Raw genomic sequence first — 21,789 nt, forward strand, 5'->3', positions numbered from 1 at the left:
ACTGCAGAACAACATCATACCAAAGGTTTCTTAATTGAAAATTTTTAGCAACCTGTCATCAGATCTCTTGTATTTTCCGAACTTCCATTTCACACAAATGCTCAGAATGTGCATATCCAGCATGCACAAACCTACACCTTACATCCAAATGGCTAACACGCTGCATGGGGTTTCCAAAATTTCACAACAGAATGACTGATATAAAACACCTAAGTCCAGACTTGTATTTTAGTTTCCGATTTTCTGAGAGTCTCGCTTTGTGCAACAAATCTACTGAAGATAAGGGGAGCGCTGAATGCTTTGCATCTTTGACAGCTTAGGTCACTTTTATTAAAGCACTCATATTCAAGAGCCTTATACCATAAGTCACCTGGGATTTCCATTTTTGGCCTATGTACTTGAGTTCAACAGCCTCATTATAGGTATTCCCACAGACATGAGTGGATTTTATGGACAGCAAGCATAGCACTCTCATTAGCATTTCTGAGGCAACCAGAAAGAAATTCATTTAGTCTGGGCATCAAAGGGTTGAGTTGACAACTCTGCCATTGTGGTGCTTAGGGCCATGGTTTAGTGGTGGACTTGGCAGTGCTAGCTTAACAGTTGGACTTGATGATCTTAAAGGTCTTTTCCAACTAAACGACTCTACGATCTATCTCCTACCAGAGTCCATGCATGGCCAATCATGCCCATGTAGCCGAAGGGCAAGGAATCACAACTCTTTTCTTGTCTTGCCAGTCAGTGTTCAGATCTCGTGTTACAAATCTGAACATCATCTTCTTTTATAAATTTTTTGAGAGTGGGTCTTATTACACCGCGATAACTTTTAAGTACACCCCAGTTCAAGGCTTAGTCTGGAAATACAGCCACTCCCCTCCCAGGGTTCCAAGGTCTAATGGCTCCAAAGTCAGCCAGCATGTAGAGCTGGCTCACATTTTCCTCTGCAGTTCACAAGGAGATCCAAATTGTAGCTTTTTTAAGCTGTCAGGCAGACTGCCTAGCTCAACCTTCAGAGAAGTGGAATTGCACCATCTCACTTTGAAGAGAGAGGGCATGCAGGTCAACTGAAATGTCAAATAACAGGGTTTGAGAGATCTGAATTATAAGGAAAGGCCAGATGAGCTGGGCTGAGACTACAAGGTGTCTTTACAGAAGAATCAGCATAAAAAGAAATGCCGCTTCTAACATAGGAAGGCCATTTGTTAGGGAAGCAGAAACTAAACATGAACAAATTTGGAGCAAACTGAGATATGGAACAGAACCACAGCTCTATGTTATACACAAATTCCTGTGAAAAGACACTCACAGCCTAATCATGCAATGTACTTTGTACCTCCTGGGATATGTACAGTGCCCTCACTTTACCTTCAAGCCAGAGATTGCTGAAGTTACTTAACACCAGCACAGGCTGGAAGATAACAGAGCACACGATTTTCTGTTTGAAGAACACACAGATTGCAGTAACTGAAACGGAACACGGTTCCTGTTAGTTTATACACGAATTAATATATGATCTCACATAAATCAATTATGTCAAACATATGTTACTCCAATTACAGCATTTGTATATAGCATATTGTAGATTATACATATTTTTATTCCACATAAGGCTTGGATGAAAGCACATGGAATATATTACTGAAAAGGCAATTAAAGGAAAAATATGCAGTAAGTACAGTAGGTACACACAGAGATTAGTTTCTGGAGAAGGCAGGAAAGAAAAACCTCCGAGAGAATTAAGGGTAATGAAAAATAAAACCACTAAACATGTAAAGATACTAAATAAAAGCTAGTATACAGAACTGGCACGTAGCTGGCTCTTACAACTTGTTTATATCCCTTAGCACCAGCTAAAATTAAACAAACTTTTTTAACATTTGGCAGTGCAAAGCCAAAATTCAGACCTAGGGAAAAGGTAAAAATGTAAGGTATGAAATTCATTATTTTCTGACATAACAAAGTAGTAAAGGGTGGCTTTACATTCAGCCCCACTTGGAGACAAGAGTAGCATCAAAGGATACAGTTTCCACAGATGAAGAGGATGATGAAGTAAATACAGACCAACATTCCTGGAAAAGAGGGGCCGCCATAAGCCATGATCCCATCATACATCACCGAATTCCAGTCCTCCCCAGTCAGGATCTAAATGACACATTCCCACCAATAAGGGATACAGTGTTAGACCACACAGAGAATTTGAAAACCCCATTAACACAAAGATATCTACTATCCTAGAGAACACACATAAATCCCAGATTTCCCCTTGAAGATGACAGCTGAAGCCAAACGGCTCTCCCAGACAACTCTGCTCAGGTCTCCCCACCCCTCATAGATGTTTCCCTCCCATGTGTCTGTTTTTTCAGACAGGCAGCACAACCTATAGCACTGGAGACAGCCCTCTCTGCTGCTTCCCTTCACCCTGCATGTGAAATCATGATCCTGGTGCTCTTGGTTGATCACTCCCCAAACTGCAGTCAGCTTAAAGGCCTTTTGCTTACTTCTGTGGTGCTGGGAGCAGATATTTGCTCCCCAGTACTGTGGGAGGGTGTAGGACAGCTGCAGGCTCAGGCTTTGGCATTAAGGTGCTGCCCTGGGACATGGCAATGGCCGTTCTCTTGTCCTACCCTACTAAGACCTGGTGGCCTTGTTACACACATGGGCTTTAGCTTTGGTTCCCCACTTTGGGAGGGAATACCCCTGTGCTGGCAGCACAGTGCAGCACCTTGCTGCTGTTAGCACCTTGGAGCTGTTAGCCTGGTGACCAGTCTTGGGGCCTGTCAGGCTGCAGGGGAAGGGTGCATGCCCATGGTTTCCCCCCATGTAAACACAATGTGTTGGCCCCATTGGGACCACACTTGCCCTTACCTGAAACACAGTGAGGAGGGACTGGGGGAAGTTGTCGAAGGTACTCCTCCTGGTCTGCATCTCATCAAAGTTAAACTTGCCCCCAAAGAGCTGCATCCCCAGGAGTGAGAATATGATTATGAAGAGGAAGAGAAGCAGCAACAGGGAGGCAATGGAGCGGACTGAATTCAGGAGCGAAGCCACAAGATTACTCAGGGAGTTCCAGTATCTGTGAGAGAAAATAGAGGCAGTTAAAATTCCTTCAGTCCAAGACAGGTGCTCATGGACTGCACAGGATATTGGTTCAGGCTGCCTTCTGTGTATAAGCAGGCATTTCCAAACACCCTGTTAGGCAGTGAATCATTGATGTGCTTCCCTAAGATAATGAGACCTACTGCAGATAACGAGTAATTTTACTACGACACGTGTACATACACAATTCCCTCCACCCCCCACCCTATATGCACACCCAGAAAATTATTGCAGCACTCTCCATCTAAGGCTCTCCAAATCTTCTATCAATATACGGTGATTAGTTCTTGCTGCTTCAGTGAGTTACATTCTAACCGACCTCATTACAACAGTCACAGATGTTATGGCAGCCAGAATACCTCACTCCAGAGAATGGCCTGTAATAACTAACAAGAGCAGATGGGGAAACAGTTTGGATGCAAATACAAACTTGTCCAAAATCTGGCATATGTGAGTATGTTCTTGGGCTCACTCACAGATAGGTGGTTGCTAAGCTTTCTGGGATTGAGAGGAATGAGAAAGATACTAAAGGTCCTTTTACAAGGACCCTAAAATAGACTCCAGGACCTACACCCATAAATTCTAGAGTTTCCTTTGCTCTTAGAAGAGCACACCATCACTGCTTTTTTGGGTATCAAACCTGCTATACTTCTCAAACAGGCTGCAGAACATTTTAGAAGGGCTTCATTCAAGAGAGAATGACTAAGACCTGTTCTCCCAATGTATTCAGGTTTGTGCCCAGATCAGACTGATGTATGATGCCGAGAAAGGATCTTCTTGCCCTTGAGGTCCCACTTTAGGGTTCAAAGAGATGTAAGCAGCATGCTCTGCTGCAGCGTGTCAGTTTGCTTGCATTCTCTGCCAGCCTGAAGAGTAGCCATGTGTTGGGAAAAGGCTTTAGAAAAAAATTCTAAAGAATACCCCACATTACCCATGAAGCCACTTCCACTTTGATCTTGCATCTGCTCAGCCACTTCTAGTCTACTGCTTAGCTGTCATAACCACTTCTCTTTTATGCAGTTTTGAGTCTGACAGAGCTTTCACACCGTGATGAAGATTAGCTGTCATCTTCCAATCACCTCATTTTGAATACACATTACTAGCAAGCTTCAACAGCTTTCACAAGTCAGCAAGCCAGTAACATTTGCCTGGGATCTCTAAGTCTTCCTTCTAGGACCATCTCTTGGGGCCTACCACCAAGCTTTGAGATTCCACCATGGCCAACATCCTCCACTCCCTTCTCCCAAAGCCTATAACGCTGAAGCTTTCTTTCCTTAGAGGATGCTGAATTTCTAGTCATATTTTCCACAGAGACAAAAATTCCACTTGAGAAAGATGGCAGACATGTCTAGTGCTCTTGCTCCTTTGAGGAAGCCTGATCCTTCAACATACAAATCTGTTCTGAAGGTAGTGCAGTCATTAGAGACAAGGGTTCTTAAAATCCCAGTGGAATTAATATTTTTAAAGTATCAGTATAAAAGGAAGAGTTTCCTTGTCCCATGGAAGACAGGAATGTTTGAGCAGCCCAATCACTTTATGAAGGTTAGCAATCTGATCTGCAGAGGGACACCACCATGTCCTCTGAAGTTCAGCAACTGGTTCATCTCCAAGGGCTGAGCTTCAAAGAGAACTGTGATGTTTTCCCTCCAGCCCAGCTTCAGCACTTCAGAGAAAACTAGAATGCTTTAAATTTTAACTGCAATTAAAGAGATGAGCAATGAAAAGCTACAGAGCAAGGGTAAGGGCATGGAAGCTGTGGGCTCAGTGCCACCAAATGTCTGCACTGAATGTGCAATGTAACAGCTCACTGTATTGGCGTTTATGCTTACAGCTCACATACTTTCACACTTTGGGAGGAAGGGAAACAACACAGGAAAAGGGAAAAATTCATTTCTGATGAAACTTGACTGACTTTAGCATCCTTAAACCAGGCACTGATGGGGTCCAGAATATCTCTCCAAGCCCTCCAATGTCAGCCAGGACACACATTTCCTAGGTTTTTCTAGCAGTGCCCTTAAGATGCGCATTGTAGAGCTGTTACCCATCTGAACAGTCTCAGTGACTCACTTTAAGCTTAAATGCCTTGCTATCTCAGAGTGCAACTGCACAGACTTCTATCAGCTCTACATTTCTTACAAATGGCTCAATACCTGAGATTCAGTTTCTTATGCAACTATCAAGCTTAAAGCAATTAACTGAGATGACCTGGTGATAAGATTAGTACTGTTTTATCTGTGCACTGAGTGCTAGCTAGAAATACAGCACCATTAGAAAAGTAAACAAACCAATCAGGGGGAAAAACAGAGAAAAAGGAAAAAGGAGAGGATAAGGAAGTCTTGACTTGACTGGGATGTGAAAAATCACAATTGTCTTATCCAATTGTCTTATCTTAGTGTCCTAGAAGCCTGAGCTGAGGTTACCATCTGTCACATTAGGTGGCTGGAAAAATAACATGAACACCCCCTCGAAGTGAGATCTGGGGTTACTCAATGAAACACAAGGCTTTTAAGTCAGGAATGGATGGAGCCCAGACAAAGAAAAAGTCTCTCTCACTACTTCGTCCTCTTTGACTAATATACAACAATGAAAAAACAGTTACAGTAAATCTCATGGCACTGCTGGACGGAATTGGAAGTTTTGGACCATGCAGCATATAATGGGAGATGTGAGAGAAAGCACTGCTGCTCCTTCAGAGTTATAGGGAAATGCATGTGCTTCTTAACATCTCCTACTTGCCAATCTCGGGCCCTCAAGGATGCCAGTGAATGAGGCACTGCAAAACCCCAGTGAGTAGGAGGTGATTACGATCCCTGTTTCAAAATGGAGGAATGAAGCAGAGAAGTTAAATGGTTTGTTCAACATCTCACGCAAAAAGCAATTGCAGAACTGGATTAGAACTTAATGTGTTCTTTTATTCTCTTCCCTCTCCTCTTCACTGCTTTCCTCTATGTCTTCATGATACTGGCAATCACAGATGCAGGGCTTAAAACAGTAGCAGCAGCTGGCGGTCTCATTGTAGGAAAGCTTCCCACACTGTTCATCCAGTATAAAACCACTTTGAAAGCAGTTACAAAAAAAAAAAAAGGTGCCCTGTCTCCCCTCCCTACAGTTAACAGTGACACATCTAGTGGCAGGATTAGGTATGAAATACCAAATTTCAGTATGCTCTTGCAAATAAATTGATTTATTTTTTAAGTATAAAGGACTAAATACAAAGCAGTAAAGGACTATTTATAAAGAGAAAATAATTTGCCTTCTCATAGAAAAGGGACATTTTCTTCAGAGCCCTGTAAAAATTAGGGAGAATAAACCAGATTATATTGCCTGTTTGTCTAATGTATGAGACTAAATGGTTCTCAAGAATATTTATAATTTTGGAAGAAATGTTTGCCTTGAAATTCTAAATGTTGTTTTCTAAAATGATGCATTGTTCATCTGATGGTGTCTTTATTTGTTTCTATTATATTAGGGAGATGTATTTGTGTTTTTCCCAGAAGTGTATCGTCTTGACGCACCCAGAATTTGTTTGTGCTTGGTGTTTACCATGGAAAAACCATACAAATATATAAAGATCAGGCTACCTACTGATATACTCTTACCAGAGTAATTTTCCTGCTTTGTGCCTTTTTAATGCCCTTGATTATCAGTATTTCCATCTCCACTGCATGTCCCCATGTCACTGCTCATGAACATATATTTGACAAAAACCATGACACTATCACCCCTCCTACCCTTCCCAGCTTCTAGGATTGTATCTTTCTGTATTATCATAGCACTCAGGTGATGTATTCCTCCAGTATTGATAATATCATCAATAAATCATCATTGTATTTAGAGATGAGCGAATAATGGAAAAATTTAAATTTTACTGGAGAACGTCAGAGGTAAAAGTTTTGCTTTAATGCCAGAATATTCCCTCCTGCAGTAAGACATGAGTGGGCCTAAAATACTGCTTTGGAGGCTTGTGTTAGGGCCTTCCACATGAGGGTGAACTTCACCCACGGAGGGGAAAAATCATGAAGAAAATTATGAATAATTAAAAAACAGATAAATCTGAGACTACTGCAACCTACTTGCCAATATTTTAGGAACAGGAAAGAAGGCAAAATCTGATTAATACATTATTCATTACGAGTTATTCCTCAGCTCTGTGCTTTACACATAGACCCAAGCACAAACTGCAGGAGACATATTCCAGGTAACATTTGCTTCCATGCAAAATTGTATTTTAGTTCTGCTGCAGAAAGAAGGTAGATATAACTAGTCCTACTGCTGGTTGGTTCCAACATTACATCTCTGCCAGAAGCTTTAGGAATATTTGAGTACTCCAACAGCTCAAGCTTCCTAAAGTATTAATGATATTCTCTCAGCATTTGCCTTTCTATGAGCGAATTCTCTTAGCTAGATTATATATTTTGTGTAAGAGTGGAGAAATGTCTTGAAAAAACAATGACCTCTCCAGGATGCTATGCTGAAGCTTATGCTTTTATAGCTGTTGGTATGTTGCCCTGGGTGTATCTGATTACCCAATGCCTGAAACAGCTACTGCTTTCCTCAGAAACCAGGCCTGGGACTCAGCGATGATAGCTTTTGGGCCCAAAGATCCAGGAAAAACAGCCACCAGACCAGAGATCCCCACTATTTCTGAAAGGGCAAAGATGTCTTTCTTGCTGGAAACTCTTGTTAGCTGAAACATTTTTCTCTCTTCTCATAGAAGAGAGATCCCACATCTAAACAAACCACCTTTTTTTTATTTTTTAATAGTTGTAGGCTTGCTTTGGCCTCTCTCTCTGAGACTGTAAACTGCTTTTCTGTCTCTGCCATCTGACCTTGAAAACCATCCACCCTGCCACAGAGTCGAGGCTCAGAAGCTTTAAGGGTAAATCTTCTAGATGAACAACTCCAAGTCTGTTGTTTTTTCTGCCTCACAGCTCTGCCATCTTGACTGTCTTCCAGGTTTGGTCTTGTTTTTCTCATGTGCTGTGTTTTTTATCTTGAATTTGTCAGAAATTTCCTTTGGGGGAGTTTATAGCAATTCTAGGGATATTTTCATAGCTGAGCTTGCAGAAAACGCACTCTTTCACCACCTCAGTCAAGCCTTCTGTAAGGTGCTGACTGGTGCCCCCATGGGAAAAGGCAGGCCCTGTGCTGCTTTGGGTGAGCACTTGAATAGATTTGTTCCAAGAGCTTCCATCTGGGTAAGTTGGGAGCTGATCTCTCCTACGACCTCCCCTGAAGCTGAAAAATTCCTGCCAAACCAAGCTGGTATTTTGGAGGTACCTGACAGCAGGGAGCAGCAAGTGTTTAATAGACACTACTGTGCCTTTATACAGAGGGAGAGGAGAAAGAAGGAAAAGGAAAAAGAGGGGAAACTCGAGTCTGGAAAAGCCTGGTTTCTTCGTAAAGCTGCTGCTTCATGCTGGACTCATCTGGAAGGAGAAGGGCTGGCAGCATCCTTTGCCTGTAGCTGCTGGTGCTGACCCTATTTCCCACTAAGGCCACAGTTGAGTCTACTGGAGCTGGCATGGGCTCCTCAGTCAAATGTTGGTTTGGCTCAAAGCAGTCTTACAGGCTCCTCTTTGTCACCATAAAGCAACAGAAAAGGTCACAAGGCTATCTGCTGGTTTGTTTTCACTTTCCATTTTGCAGGGAACCCTAAGAGCCCAAGCTCTTTCCAGATTTCAGTTTAACAATCTGCATGGTATCAAGGGTCTCCAGCCCCCTATGCCAGGCTCGTCCCCAGTCCTTATCACTCACATCAGGGATATCCAGACTGTACAGCCCTCCCCATCCTGCCACACACTGCCAAGAAGATGACTGTCAACCTAGCACTCTCACTACCCAATTAGTGGTAGAAAAAAGTGAAAAAACAGGGATGTGAGTGACTTGTACCTATATATGTGGTGCATTGAGCAGCAGCCCTCCTTCATTCCCAAAGAAGCACAAAAGTACCTTGTGATTTTGAATATTCTTAGGAGTCGAACACATCTCAACACCGAAATGCCCAGTGGTGACATGATCTTTGTCTCAACCAGAATCGTTTCCAGGATTCCTCCACACACAATGAAACAGTCAAAGCGGTTGAAGAGGGACACAAAATAGGCCTGGAGACCAAGGCTGTACATCTTCAGCAGCATCTCTGCCGTGAAAAGAGCTAGCAGCACCTTATTGGCAGTGTCTCATGAAAAACAAACAGAAACAGATTAATGAAACTTAGTCAAAAGATCATCACATCTAACCATTGGCCGTTGCCTATAAGAAACCTCTTCTGGGATCAGTCTCAAAGGTTAACTTCATGTAAGCTTGGGTCAAAGAATGGACCTCAAAAGCGTGGGCATCTCATTCACAGAACTGTTTTACGAAGATGTTTACTGCGATGTATTACACAACCTCCATGGCAGGGGCATGCCTTCCTGTGCACGGCCTCCCATCACACTTGTCATCCGCAGATGAGAGTGGGAATAGAAGAGCTGCTGTGCTACCTACTGTTGCTTAATTAAGCCTTTCAGCTGCTCTCACCTCCAGTGAGGATTCAACTGTTCTGCAGACAGAAAAACTTTACACATCACTCTTCCTTCGTCACCTCCCTGGTAACCAGAATTTATCATAAATGCCATTCCAGGGAAAGCCTTGGAGAACCTGTGGCTCCCAATAGCTATCCATAAATTGGAAATCCAGTTGCTGCAAACATATATTTGGCATGAACTCCTGATTTCACCTACACTCCTTTGGCTGGAAATGAGGAACTTGGGTTTTCCCTGAAACTTCTCCCATTGTAGGCAGATATTTTGTTGTATTATTTAAGATCCTCCACAGACAGAGGACTTTCTGGATCTGTGTGTGGCCCTTTTACATCTAATGCATCAGCTCCTCCCTCAGCCCCCTTTTTTGGCACTGACCACAGTAAACAGAACCATCAGCCTCTCCTCACCTTGGACCTCTGTGAGCCAGTCTGGCTGGTTGTAGTGTTCAGAGGCAATGGTAAGGGTGTTGAGAAACACAAGGAAGATCACCAACCAGTAGAAAACATTGGACTTGACAGCAGCGCGGCACTTTCTTCTGCAGAATCGATTCCATCGGCGCCAGTAGCGACTTGAAAAATTGGAAAAGGAAAAGTTCTTTTCAGATAGGGATCCTTAGGCTATTGCAAATCTCTTTCAAGAGAGACTCTAGTCTTGATTTATTGTTCAAGAGTGGTAGAGAATAACTTTAAAGTTCACCCTGAGAAATGTTCTCTCATTCTCATCTGAGTCGACAGTTGTTGACTTCTTTTAGCTATAGGAATAAAGTTAGTCCTAAACCAATTTGGAACATTTAGGGGTGAATAAACCTCTTCAAGCAATGTCTTAATCTGATTAAGACATTAATCACAGCTACCCTGAGAGGTTTTTTTAGCCCAGTTCCTACAAAAATAATTATTCTTTTTGTATTTAATGCTTGTGGCCTGCAATGGGACCTTGCCCAGCCTCAGGATACTCAATGAAAAGATACCCACTATTTACCCTTGGGTATACGGACCCTTGGATTAAGTCCTTGGAGAGATGAGGTCAGATAAAATCTATGGAACATTTCCAACATTCAGCAATGTTCAGGAGTAAGTCTAATATGAAGGCTAACTCTGAACAGAAAAACAAAACTTAGGGGACCCCAGCATCTCACCTTCAAGCCAGGAACTAAGGATACCACTTGCTAATCAACAGACCTTTTAAAGTTTGCCTTCCATGAACACATCCCCTTGTGTCACTGATTTCTGAGGGTAATTACTAACCACAGAAGATATTTAAAGCTAATTACACACCTCCTACTCTTCAGAATTTAACTTGCATAGCAACCAGTTTCCAGGCAACACTTGTCACTGTATAATAAATCTAATAGTTTTATATAGATATTATATACATATATGTGTGTGTGTGTGTGTCTTCTAAAGAGAGACGCACATACACAACATTACAGGAAGAGAGAACTTTTCTTTCCTAGTCTTCTCTTATGTATTATTTCCAGTGATAAACAATGGCCATGCTTGAGGTCAGGGTTCAGCATCTATATGAGCTAAAGCTAGGCAATGTGAACACTGCACATTGGCCAACAATTTTGCACCAACATTTAAACAGGTAATTAAATCCAGGCTATCTTAGCTATGCAATTTATAAAGGCACCTCAGTCTAGCTAGCACAAACATTTAGCAATGGTTGTGTGGTTTTTCAGTGGATTTGGGACAAGAAATGATCTTCCCAACTTTCAAAATGGGTACAACACTTAGACTTTCATGTTGTCATCAAATCATTAGCAATCCCACACACTTTTGTGTGTACTTGTGCACAAATGTGCATGCACATGACCATGTGATGATACAAGTGGTTTTTTTGTGCTTGCACCTCCATACAAACAAATTCACAGTTTGTAGGAATGTGATCATGTATGCAACTCTTTGCACAGACATGCATATAGGCAGTATGTACGCATATGTGCATTCCTGAATTTACATTACTGTTCGTTATTTAGCTAAACTGAAGGACAGAGTTGCTCACTTGTTCCAGTTATTCTGAAAATTAATTTAGGTTTTTTTATAAAATTTACTTTGAAATCAGACTTATGGAGGCAGCTGGGCTCCTACAGAAGGGGTAGAAATGGACTAGGACCTCAACAACCAAGTTCCATGACTTCAGTCAGCCTTTCCAGTGGAAACACACATATGATCACCTGGGGACTGCTTCACATTTTCAAAAGCTTTAAGTCAACAGAAAACAAATACCATCAGAAAAACTCCACATGTCCCATGGCGAAAGGGAGCTTTTCACAAATAAGATGCAACCTGCATCGACTGAAAGATTTACAATCAAGCAAAGCAGAGTAGTGCAACAAAGTGTAGGAAAGAGAACCTTCAGCTGACAGGGTTGATGCTGATGAATGCAGTATAATTATGTGGCTGAACTTTTTTTTTTTCTGCTTTTATATTTTATGGCTTGAGACATGTAGGTAGCAATCAGATAGGTACTGCTGAGTGGAATACTGTCAGTAGTCCCTGTGCCTTATTTCAGTATGAAACTAAGAAAAAGGTTCTTGATTTTTGGTAGATGACTGGCCAAAATCTGACAAGTTTGGCAGTATGTCCTAGAATCACCACTGCGTCCCACAGATGCAGGAGTAAACCAGTTCAAAAAGTGTGGAATGAAACCAGTGGAAAGGAGAAAAAGCAAAAGTCAATTTTACTTACCTAAACTTTGATTTTGAGATCCGATGCCTGAAAGATAAGAATTGCCATTAAAGTCTCTGAAGCTGTCCCACACCTCCCAGGCTTTTATGAAAATAGCAATAGAAAGAAACAAAGTTAAGCTCAATTAATTTTTTAAGGGATGCTGTTTTCCTCTTGAATCCCCTGTAAGTCAGTGTAGGCACTGGGCGTGGCTAGAATTCCCTGACATACAAATCTTGTTTTTTGGCGGGAGTCATGAAGCAGGAGTGGGATTCTACCACCTACAGACATCAGGGAACTAGCTTTTCTCTTGGGTAAAAGGCTGGCCTAATGCTAGGGGCACGCTACATCTGCTACCAAATTTATTTTTCAAGCATGGCTTTTTCTTTTAGTCACTAGTTTTTTTTTTCTTATATTAAAATATGTATGACTTTATATAGACAGACTTGTTGGTTTCACACATCACCTGTCACTTCAGGCTATATAAGCACATTATGAAACCATGGGGAAAATAATACTTTCTTTTTTTTTTCCCCAGCAGTTGAAGGAAAAACAGTGCATGGTGGATATTTTCAAACTTAGATACTAACACTTATTTGTCTTTGTTATCTATGTAAATTGGTTTGAATTGAAAAGGGTCTGAACAATACCAGATTATATCGTTATTAATGAAATTTTGGGAATTAAGCATTCCTAAAAACTTGGCCATGTTCCCTCTATGTATGTGTTTAAATAGCTAATTCCATGCACTTGGATTTATTCACCTAAATAATTTCATTAGCCTTTTATGAGAAGTCACAGACAAAGCTAGAGATAGACCCCAATTCTCCAACCACTACCTCTGATTGACACATGTCCCGTAAGGCCTTTGAATCATTTGGTGGTCTTCTGGTACATACATAATGGCACACAGAGAGAAATAAAGGTATGTGGATGCAATGACATGAGTAAGAGGTGATTTAGGAAGCTGCAAAATCCACTACTGATAACAGAAGAAATGAGAATCTGGGGAGTGACTATGAACAAGATATTTCTGCTGGGTTGAAGCACTTCTTAAGGTTCCCTCTATGATAGGAAAGTGATTCATTGTTGACAACAGTCAGCAGAGGTCTTACTGTACTGTCTTAAAAATGAATTCACTGTTAGTAGACATGGGACAAGTAATTCTCAAAGCATCTAACACTACTTTCTGTAGCAGTCTTAAAAATGGTCACGTCCCTGTTTGAGGACATCAGTCACTGACAAGTAATCAGTGATGGGTCAGTTTCCTTATGTGAAAGAGATTTTAGTGGTAGGAACATTTCACCAGCAGATGGTCCAAGTCAAAAAAAAAAAAGCCTTTGCCAGTGTGGTTACAGACACATGCGAGAACTCTCTCGATAAAGAAGAAATAATGCACTGGCTGAACAGAATGCTACATTATGCTGCAGAGACAAAACGAGCTTTAACAAGGACGACGAGCGAAGCACCTACAAAGCAAATCCTTAACGTAAAGCTATCCCAGCTTCTCACTGGGAATTCTTGCTTGATGAACATTACCTACAAATTGTAATGTATCAGATTTACAGGCAACAGGAAAGAAGGCTTAGACAAAGACAGGGGAAAGAAAAAGAAGAAAAAAATCACAGTGAAGAGAAAGCTGGGCACTGAAAAGGAGATGGCGAGGACTTTCATAGGAAAAGGTTGTTGGGGGGAGGAAAAGAGAGCAAGAGAGATGTCATGGGGGACCTGCCTGGTGGAAGGTGAAGGACAGGGAGTGTGAAGTCCTCTGGTGACCTCTCTGGCTAATGGTTTCCGTGTAAGGGAGCTGCGTGGCATTTAAGGAATCTTTTATTTATTTAAGCAAAAGAGATGTGGCAGGTGTAGTACTCATCATGCATGTGATAATTATATCTTTGGAGCATTATGAGCAGCAGCCAAGTGCATTCAGTGCTCCCACAGGTTAGCTACAGCCTCTCCCCCCCCATTGCCTCACTGCTATGGCAGAAGGCTTTATCACATGTGGGTGTGCTATATATATAGAATAGGACAAGGAAGGAGGAAAGAGATTTATATTTAGAGGCAGAATCTAAGAGTGAAATGGAATTTTGGAAACACAAACTGTACAATAACTGATTCTGAAAACATTACGCCCTAATCTGAAACACATTTTTCAAATAACCCTTATGATCAAGAATCTTTTGTCTTTCAGAACCAGGGTTAACTATGTCATATAAAAACATGTTCTTATGGTGTCATAGGGACTGTCAAATAGTCTGGATTTGGGGCCTTGCCATAGCCTCTTTGTGACACTACAAACTGGCATTTGCCAGGGGTCCAGGGTGGACCAGATTCTCTGCTGAGTTCAAACACGGATCTCTTTCATTCCTGGTATCCTGGGAACTTGATGTCGTTGGGAGAAAGAGAGCGTCCCCATTTGCATCCAGGTCTGGAATGTCTTGAGAATCTCCTGTTTATAATCATGGCACAGGAGCCTATAGGTAAACCATTTCAGATCACTACTGAGTGGTTTTATCATAGAAACCATGTAATTCAGATTATCTTTTAGAAAGACAAACAAAAATCAGACCTCTACTGTTTGACTATCTATCTTAAATTCTCTAAAACTCTTCTAACCTTACATAGTTATGTACCACATACAGATAAGACAGTGAAATATAAAGATTTTATCAGCATAAACTCAGGGTAACCAGCGTAATTCAAATGTAGTGAGATATCCCACATTCTGAGAGATAAAGTCTTCATTTCTCTGTTCATGGTGGACACCACAGAAGAGAAACTATGCACTTGTGAAGGATGTAACACTTCTATAACAACAATTGAGGACTTTGTGTAATTGTACACACCACAAACAATTCTGGAAAAATCTTGTAGGTCTCCAAGCATGACAGAAAGGCCATGTTACAGTTGTTTTCTGGGTGTAGAAATTACTAAACATGACCATGAAATTATCTGGGATGCTGGTCACAACTCCTTTTACACTATATGATCCTACTTATAGGCAACTACCTTTATGAGAACTTACAAAAGCCCTTGGACACCACTAAAAGCTCTCAGAAAAGCAGTAACACAGAAATTTACTTACTGTGCCTCTAGGTTATACACAACTATGGAGAACATCTGAAGAGGTGCACTGTGCACATCTTACAGATTTGAGAACGGTGAGAACACAGTTGTGGTGTGATATTGATTCTATTTTGGTGCAAAATAGTCATTCATGAAGTTACTGGTCAAGCAGTGCAACATTTTTCCCTCTCTCTACTCCTGCTGATGACATTTCGTTGCTGCTAGTCAGGATGCTCCAGACATCCCTAAAGAAAAGGTGCCCACGGTAGGGTCCTTTTTCCACATTTTACTGGGACGAGAGCATATTCACTATATTCCTGACATTTTCAGGAATGTATGCTGCACACCTGATAGTCTCTCAGCCTAATGAAATGTTAGGGCTAAGTTCTACCCTCAGCTATGCCTCTGCGATTCACACTGAAGCAATGGGCCTCCATCCTTCTGCCTGCTATACTTTGTACAATGCAATTAATACTGGGGAGTTGTACAGGGACATGCAATGACCATTTCTCATTTCTGACCATTAATTAAAAGCTTCTAGCAAAACAGAACAAATGACTGGCCCTGGAGAACTTCTGTTCTCATGTGGACTGAGATCCTCCTGCTGAGGCAATCACTGAATTTCAGCAGAGTCCACACAGCGATACGTCTTCTCTTCTTTTACATTCTTGCCCATCTTGCAGAAGCACCTGAGGTCGTGCTGACCTGACAGGAGTGATGCTGGTTTTAAGAGAGAAGTGGTCATTGGCCAGCAGCAGTAAGAATCTGCAGAGCATCCTTAAGAAAACTGGATCTGTCTAGCTAAAAATTGAGCTGGTTTGCTATTCAACAGGCTTTCTTAGAGGCTGGGAAAATAGGCCAGCACTTCAGCATTTAGTGAATACTCTTGGTCTCCCTGTGGCAAGTCACAGGCAAGGCCTGTCACAGAATTCAAAGTAGGAGGATAACTCCTCCTCCACCAGAGCACACTATTGTCCTTTAGACACATCTAGAGCTGACTGTGAATATCAAAAACACCTTGCTCATAATAAATTGGAGAGCAGTAGCTGAAGCTGTTAAAAAATGCTGCTCCTGATGTGATGGAGACTTTGGTCCTCGCAGAAGGAAGCTATCTTCTCATTAGGTGAAAACCAGCAGCAACTATAGCAAACCTGCAAGCAAACTGACTCTTTCGTCTTTACCACTGGCTCCCATGCCGATTATTTTGAGAACTGCATAGGGCTTATTTTCCCAGCCAGAAAAGCACGAAGGGAAAAATCACTGACAGTTCAGCTGCCAGGGAAAGCTTCCATTGTTCATAATATTTTCAGGACACACTGTTTTCACTTGGAAAGCCAGTGTAGGTTGTTCATTTTGTTTTATCCTGTTTTATTGTTTTAACCCTCTGATGGAAAAGCAATTGAACTTGTCCCCCCAATGTATGGAAATCCTGGCCAAGGTGAAAATGCCAAGTGGCTTACTGTTTCAGTGAAAGCAGATAATTTTAAGCTCTCTTTGCCTTTGAGCTCAAGTGCTTCACTTTTCTGTTGAGGCTCTATGGAACATTAGTTTCCACAAAGGTCTTTTTTTTTAGCTAATACATATGTATAAAAGCAAGCTCTATTGTGGCACTCCAGATCTCTATGGTTGTATTAGAAAATTAACATTCTGGTTGTATTGGAAGATTATATATGCTGACATCCCGCACAGAACAGATTACTACTGATTGTAAGCAATAGCCTGTCCTCAGGAATCCAAGTCCTGCATAGCAGTAACCACAGAGGCTCAGGGAAATTACTCGCTATTGGGAAGTCCTGGGTATAAGGCTACCCTGTAAATAGAAACCCATTGCTCCTAGTTCTGGGTTTGTCCCACTGAGGCTTGCTGCAGAGGAAACGTGTCTCTTTGTATGCAGAGGCAACAGGTTATTAAAGCTGTGACACATCAGAAGTAAGAGAAGTTCCACTTCCAAATGTTGTCCTTTAGGATAAAAGCTGCTTAGTTTCTACTGCAGGGCAGATGTCAGTGCAGTATAAGGCAAAACCATGACAGAGATGATAGACTGTGGACGTTGTGGGATGCTTTTCAATGACCTGTTGAAACCTACAAAACCTTTTTCAAATTCAGATGCCCGATAAAGCTAACACCCATGTTAGGACGGGAACTATTCCCTGCCATAGCTCTCCTGATGGCAACAGAATTACACCAGACATATGAATGAGGGTTTTTTTTGTTTTAGTTCTAAGAAACTGGATTTGCACAATAAGCAAAGAGAAATTAGATGTTAGATTCCTCCTGAAACTCCTTTTGCTGGTTTGAAGACTGGCATTGCTCCAGACAGCACAGCTGATGAAGGCAGTTCATGGATACTATAGAAATAAAAGCTTCTTTGAGACAATTCATCAGTAGGAGATAGCTTGTGTTTGAGAGGTACTCTCCTGATCTCACATAGCATATGCCTCTGTGGAGCTGAGAAAGGCTGTCAGGGAAGATCTCCTTTTCCAAAAGGCATGCTTGAGCCTGGCTTCTCAAGCAGATCTTGCTGTCACTCGCAGACCCAGCCTTTCAAAGCTCTACAGCTTTTTATAAGAACAGAAGGAACAGCCAGTAATTCTAAGTTATCTTCAATACAAATGCTTTTTCTTTCAGTCTCCTGGGTACTTTTCCCCTTTTATCATGAGCACATTCTTATGGCAAGGTCAACCTGTAACTGTGGTGGTGGCGCTGGGGTGGTTAAATGCCCTAGCAGCCTGATGCCACTAAATAAATAAATATATTACCTTTGACTTGAAATCTGCCTGTTGCTTCAGTCATGTCTGGTTGCAGCTTGCCCAGTGCAGTCTCTGCCCTCTGGGAGAAAATGTGTTTATAGCAAGGCAATGGGGACTCATGGCCGCTAGGTGATTTTAACTGGCTGGTAAAAATGAAGACTTGTCTGCAATAGATGAAACTCAACAATCGAACAAAAAACTTGTCTAGCCATTTTAATTGTAAAAACAAAATCCAAAGGGCAGATGACTGCTCAGAAGTCTGGGCCTAATCTTCAACTAGAGTAAATCAGGATGGCATGACTATAATTATTAATGCTTACTGAAAGTCACTAGTACTAGATGAGGAACTTATTTAAAAAGCTCAGCTGGCTTCCCACATTAATTATCTCTATTCTTGAACACTAAACCAAATTCTGATGCTTTTAGTCAGGTTCCAATAAAGGAAAATACTAATTTGAATAAATTTGTGCTAGCATTTTATACGTTCCAGCAGAAATATTGGCCTATGGGAAGTTTAAATGAAGGCTCAGTGAGAAGAAGAGGACTTAAAATTTCTTGAAACCAGGAAAGCTGGTTTCTTTCTCTGTCTGAGTGTGTGATATAGTAACAAAACAAACCAGAAAGGACTCCAAGCCTCAGAATTAAGGGCAGATCTGAATTTACCCATAACTGAGGAATTTGCACCTCTGCAAGTTTGAAGCAAACGTTTTACAAAAGCAGGAAGCATTGGCAGAATTTATATCTCACTCCAGAATTTAAAAATACAATGATCAACCAGGAAAATGAATGGCTGTAAGGAGCCTATCCATCTCTTCGAGATGAAAAGCAGTCTGAGCAAGGCCTTGAGGATCTTCACTGTCCTTGGGTAAGGGGTGAAAAAACCCATCTCTGTAACAGACTTCAATTCCCCTCCTATACATCACTCATTTTCAAATGAAGTGGAAAGTGGCAAGGAAACGGTTTATCTCTGTGAATCTTGCATGTCCCTCTCTGGTGAAACTTAGGGCCCTGTTTTAACATTTACAACATGGGAAGAAGAAATGAAGCTCTATTTCCCTGTTGTTTCCTATGTCTTCTTCCCTAAAATGTGTGGGACATAGCCATCCCTTCTCCTAATGCCAGGAGTATAGCGATCACAGTGCCAGACCACAGTTCTGCCACTCTCCTGAGGGCACATTGGGCTATTTTAAGTAAACTGCAATCTAAGTCACGATTACGTTTAGAGTTGGGTTTAACTTCAGCTCTCCTGGCCATGTTCCAGCTAAGATAATTATGTTCTGCTTTCCAAAATTCCCCGTGCAGTTTCAGCGCAAAACAAGCTATCCCTCGTACATCTCCTTATACACTTGTGCCCTTCATTTTTAAACACCTGTCACATTTTACCCTGAAGGTGGCTGAACTCTAGCGCGTTGGAAACAATCCCTGCATTTACAGTTCCTAAAGTGCTTTAGGATCCTTTGGGATTAAGGACGTTAAATGGATGCAAGCTGTAATATTAAAAATATATGCCACTTTATAGTAACAGCTGCCATTGTTGTTGGCACTGTGTAGCACTAGGGGACCCATTGTGTTGGGAACCATAACTGCAGAATGGAGGTGGTTCTCCAAATTGGATCCAGCTGGAAGGAGTGGTCAATTATCCAGCTGCTGCTTCCTGTAATGCAACAAAAGCCCAAGCAACTCAGTGGGGTGCTAAAGGGAGGGCTACAACTGCCTCAGCGCTGTGAATAGATCCAGCCTGGTTCCTTCAGAAGAGTTCATAATCTAAACTAAAATGCCAAACTCAGCAGGTAGGCAACAGCAGGCAGCTGAAGGAAAGCTATCACAAATAATTTCTCCTGGGGTTTGTAAGTCACTGGCTGACACTTACAGGAAAGCATACTGAATTTACAACATATTCCACGTATCACTTCTTGCAATGCTGATAAGAACTCCTCTTCAGTTTGTAGAGGAAAGGGCCAAGGGTGTGTGTGGGAGATACAATCAAGGTTTACGAAGCCATGAAAGTGATAGGTAAGCTGAATGTGGAACTTGCTCACCAAATCTCACAGTATTAGAAGGAGAGGACATTGACTGAAAGTAGTTGTAGTTCAGCTTAAAACAGATAGAAGAAAATACTTGTCTACACAGCAGGTAGTGAACTTTGACACTTGTTGCCACAGGAGACTGGGAGGGCAGACAGCCTCAGCGGGTTCAGGTAAATCCATAAAAGGGCAGTAAAGGAAAAAAGCAGAAGTGTGGCCTCTGACATCTTTCATGCAATAACATAAATTTGGGGGCAGGAAAAGGGGGCTGGAAAGTAGGAAATGGCCAGGCTTGCACACTTGCCCTCCTGTTATGGTCTGGACTTGAACACTGGGCCAGCTGGACCACAGGTCTGACAAAATAGAGCATTTCTTATGTACTTATGATCAGCATTTGACCAACACTGAAGGGTTCAAGGTATGCCCAAGGACAGGACAGAGCCTCGAAATACTCCAGCATGGTACATTAGACCATTTTTCAAGGAAATTTGGAGGGACTAACACATTACCCCCCAGCATAAAATTCATTGTTGTTCAGGTCGTGCAAAAGGGAAGAAATGACCCCTCCTGCCTATTCTTGTGACACTAAAAAATATACTATATAATACGGTGCTACCTTGCACATTCTTGAACATCTCCATTAATACAATGGTATAATTTTATGGAGACATTACTCCCTCCTAACTGATGCATTTCTTTGTCACTACAGTATCATGTTCAGCATTTGAAGGGTGTAATTCAGGCTGAGGGATGGGAGTTATCTGTGTATTTCTATTACAAGACACTGTAAAGTGTATGAGAAACATTAAAGAAATTAAAATAGACCAGACATTTCCACTCTTTGGTCTACATATACTGCATTTGATTATCTACCACCAAAGAGGAATTTTAAAATAAGAACACAGTTATCCATCAGTTCTTCTTTTAGCTATTATGCGAAACCAGATCTGCTTATCACAGGCATTCTGTGCTTTATTTACATCTATGTAAACCCAGAGATTCTCCACTAATGTCCAGAGTTTACATTGCAATTAAGATAAGAACGTCAATCAATAGATCTTCTGCACCCTCTCCTTTCACCCATTGTGGGGTTTTCTTCCTCTTAAAAAGCCTGACATTTGCCCTGGCTTTAACCCACCAAGCTCCATCCAACCCCTACATACATATATCTGTGTATATGTACTCACGCTAGCCTAGCACCGCAGTTTTCGCCTTCAATATCTGCTCCAGGGACGTTGTCTGTGTTCACGGACTCAGTCTCACTGGTGGGCATGCTCACTGTAAGAGTCAAAGGGAAGAAAAAGAGAAGGTTGGCCATTAGAACCTGGCACATCTATTAATGAATCACATGAGTGAAGGAACTGGCTTAATGAAAAGATCCTCAGCTGCAGCTGTTGAGGATTAAGCAATTTACTGAGCAGGTCTGGCATCTCCCTGCACAGGCCAGGCTGGGCAGGTAAGCCTCATGAACATACACAGGTTACTCAAATGCTAAAGAAAAGGGAAGTAGCAGATGCTTTCTTTCTTTCAGAATCAGTTCCTGGAAATTTTATGAATGGAATAATTGAAAATTAGAGAACCTGGCAAAGCCAACAAAGAAGCTTGTGCTTGATTCAATGGAACACTTAAAAAAATGCCCCTTTACTTGCACCAGCCCAAC

At 41.7% G+C, this 21,789-nt stretch overlaps 1 protein-coding gene across 1 annotated transcript in view; it reads right to left on the reverse strand.

Moving 5' to 3' along the window:
• The window catches only part of CACNA1C (calcium voltage-gated channel subunit alpha1 C), a 489,781-nt gene that overhangs the window by 97,756 nt on the left and 370,236 nt on the right, over nt 1-21,789 (reverse strand). Inside the window, exons 10-15 of the mRNA XM_009647934.2 lie at nt 21,317-21,407; nt 12,311-12,337; nt 10,028-10,188; nt 9,049-9,274; nt 2,866-3,073; nt 2,015-2,142 (exon numbers count right to left, since the gene is read on the reverse strand). Coding sequence (XP_009646229.2) covers nt 2,015-2,142; nt 2,866-3,073; nt 9,049-9,274; nt 10,028-10,188; nt 12,311-12,337; nt 21,317-21,407 — 841 coding nt within the window. The remainder of the gene's footprint in view (nt 1-2,014; nt 2,143-2,865; nt 3,074-9,048; nt 9,275-10,027; nt 10,189-12,310; nt 12,338-21,316; nt 21,408-21,789) is intronic.

The sequence above is a fragment of the Egretta garzetta genome, unplaced genomic scaffold (genome assembly GCF_000687185.1).
Source record: "Egretta garzetta isolate BGI_Z169 unplaced genomic scaffold, ASM68718v1 scaffold511, whole genome shotgun sequence".
NCBI lineage: Eukaryota > Metazoa > Chordata > Aves > Pelecaniformes > Ardeidae > Egretta > Egretta garzetta.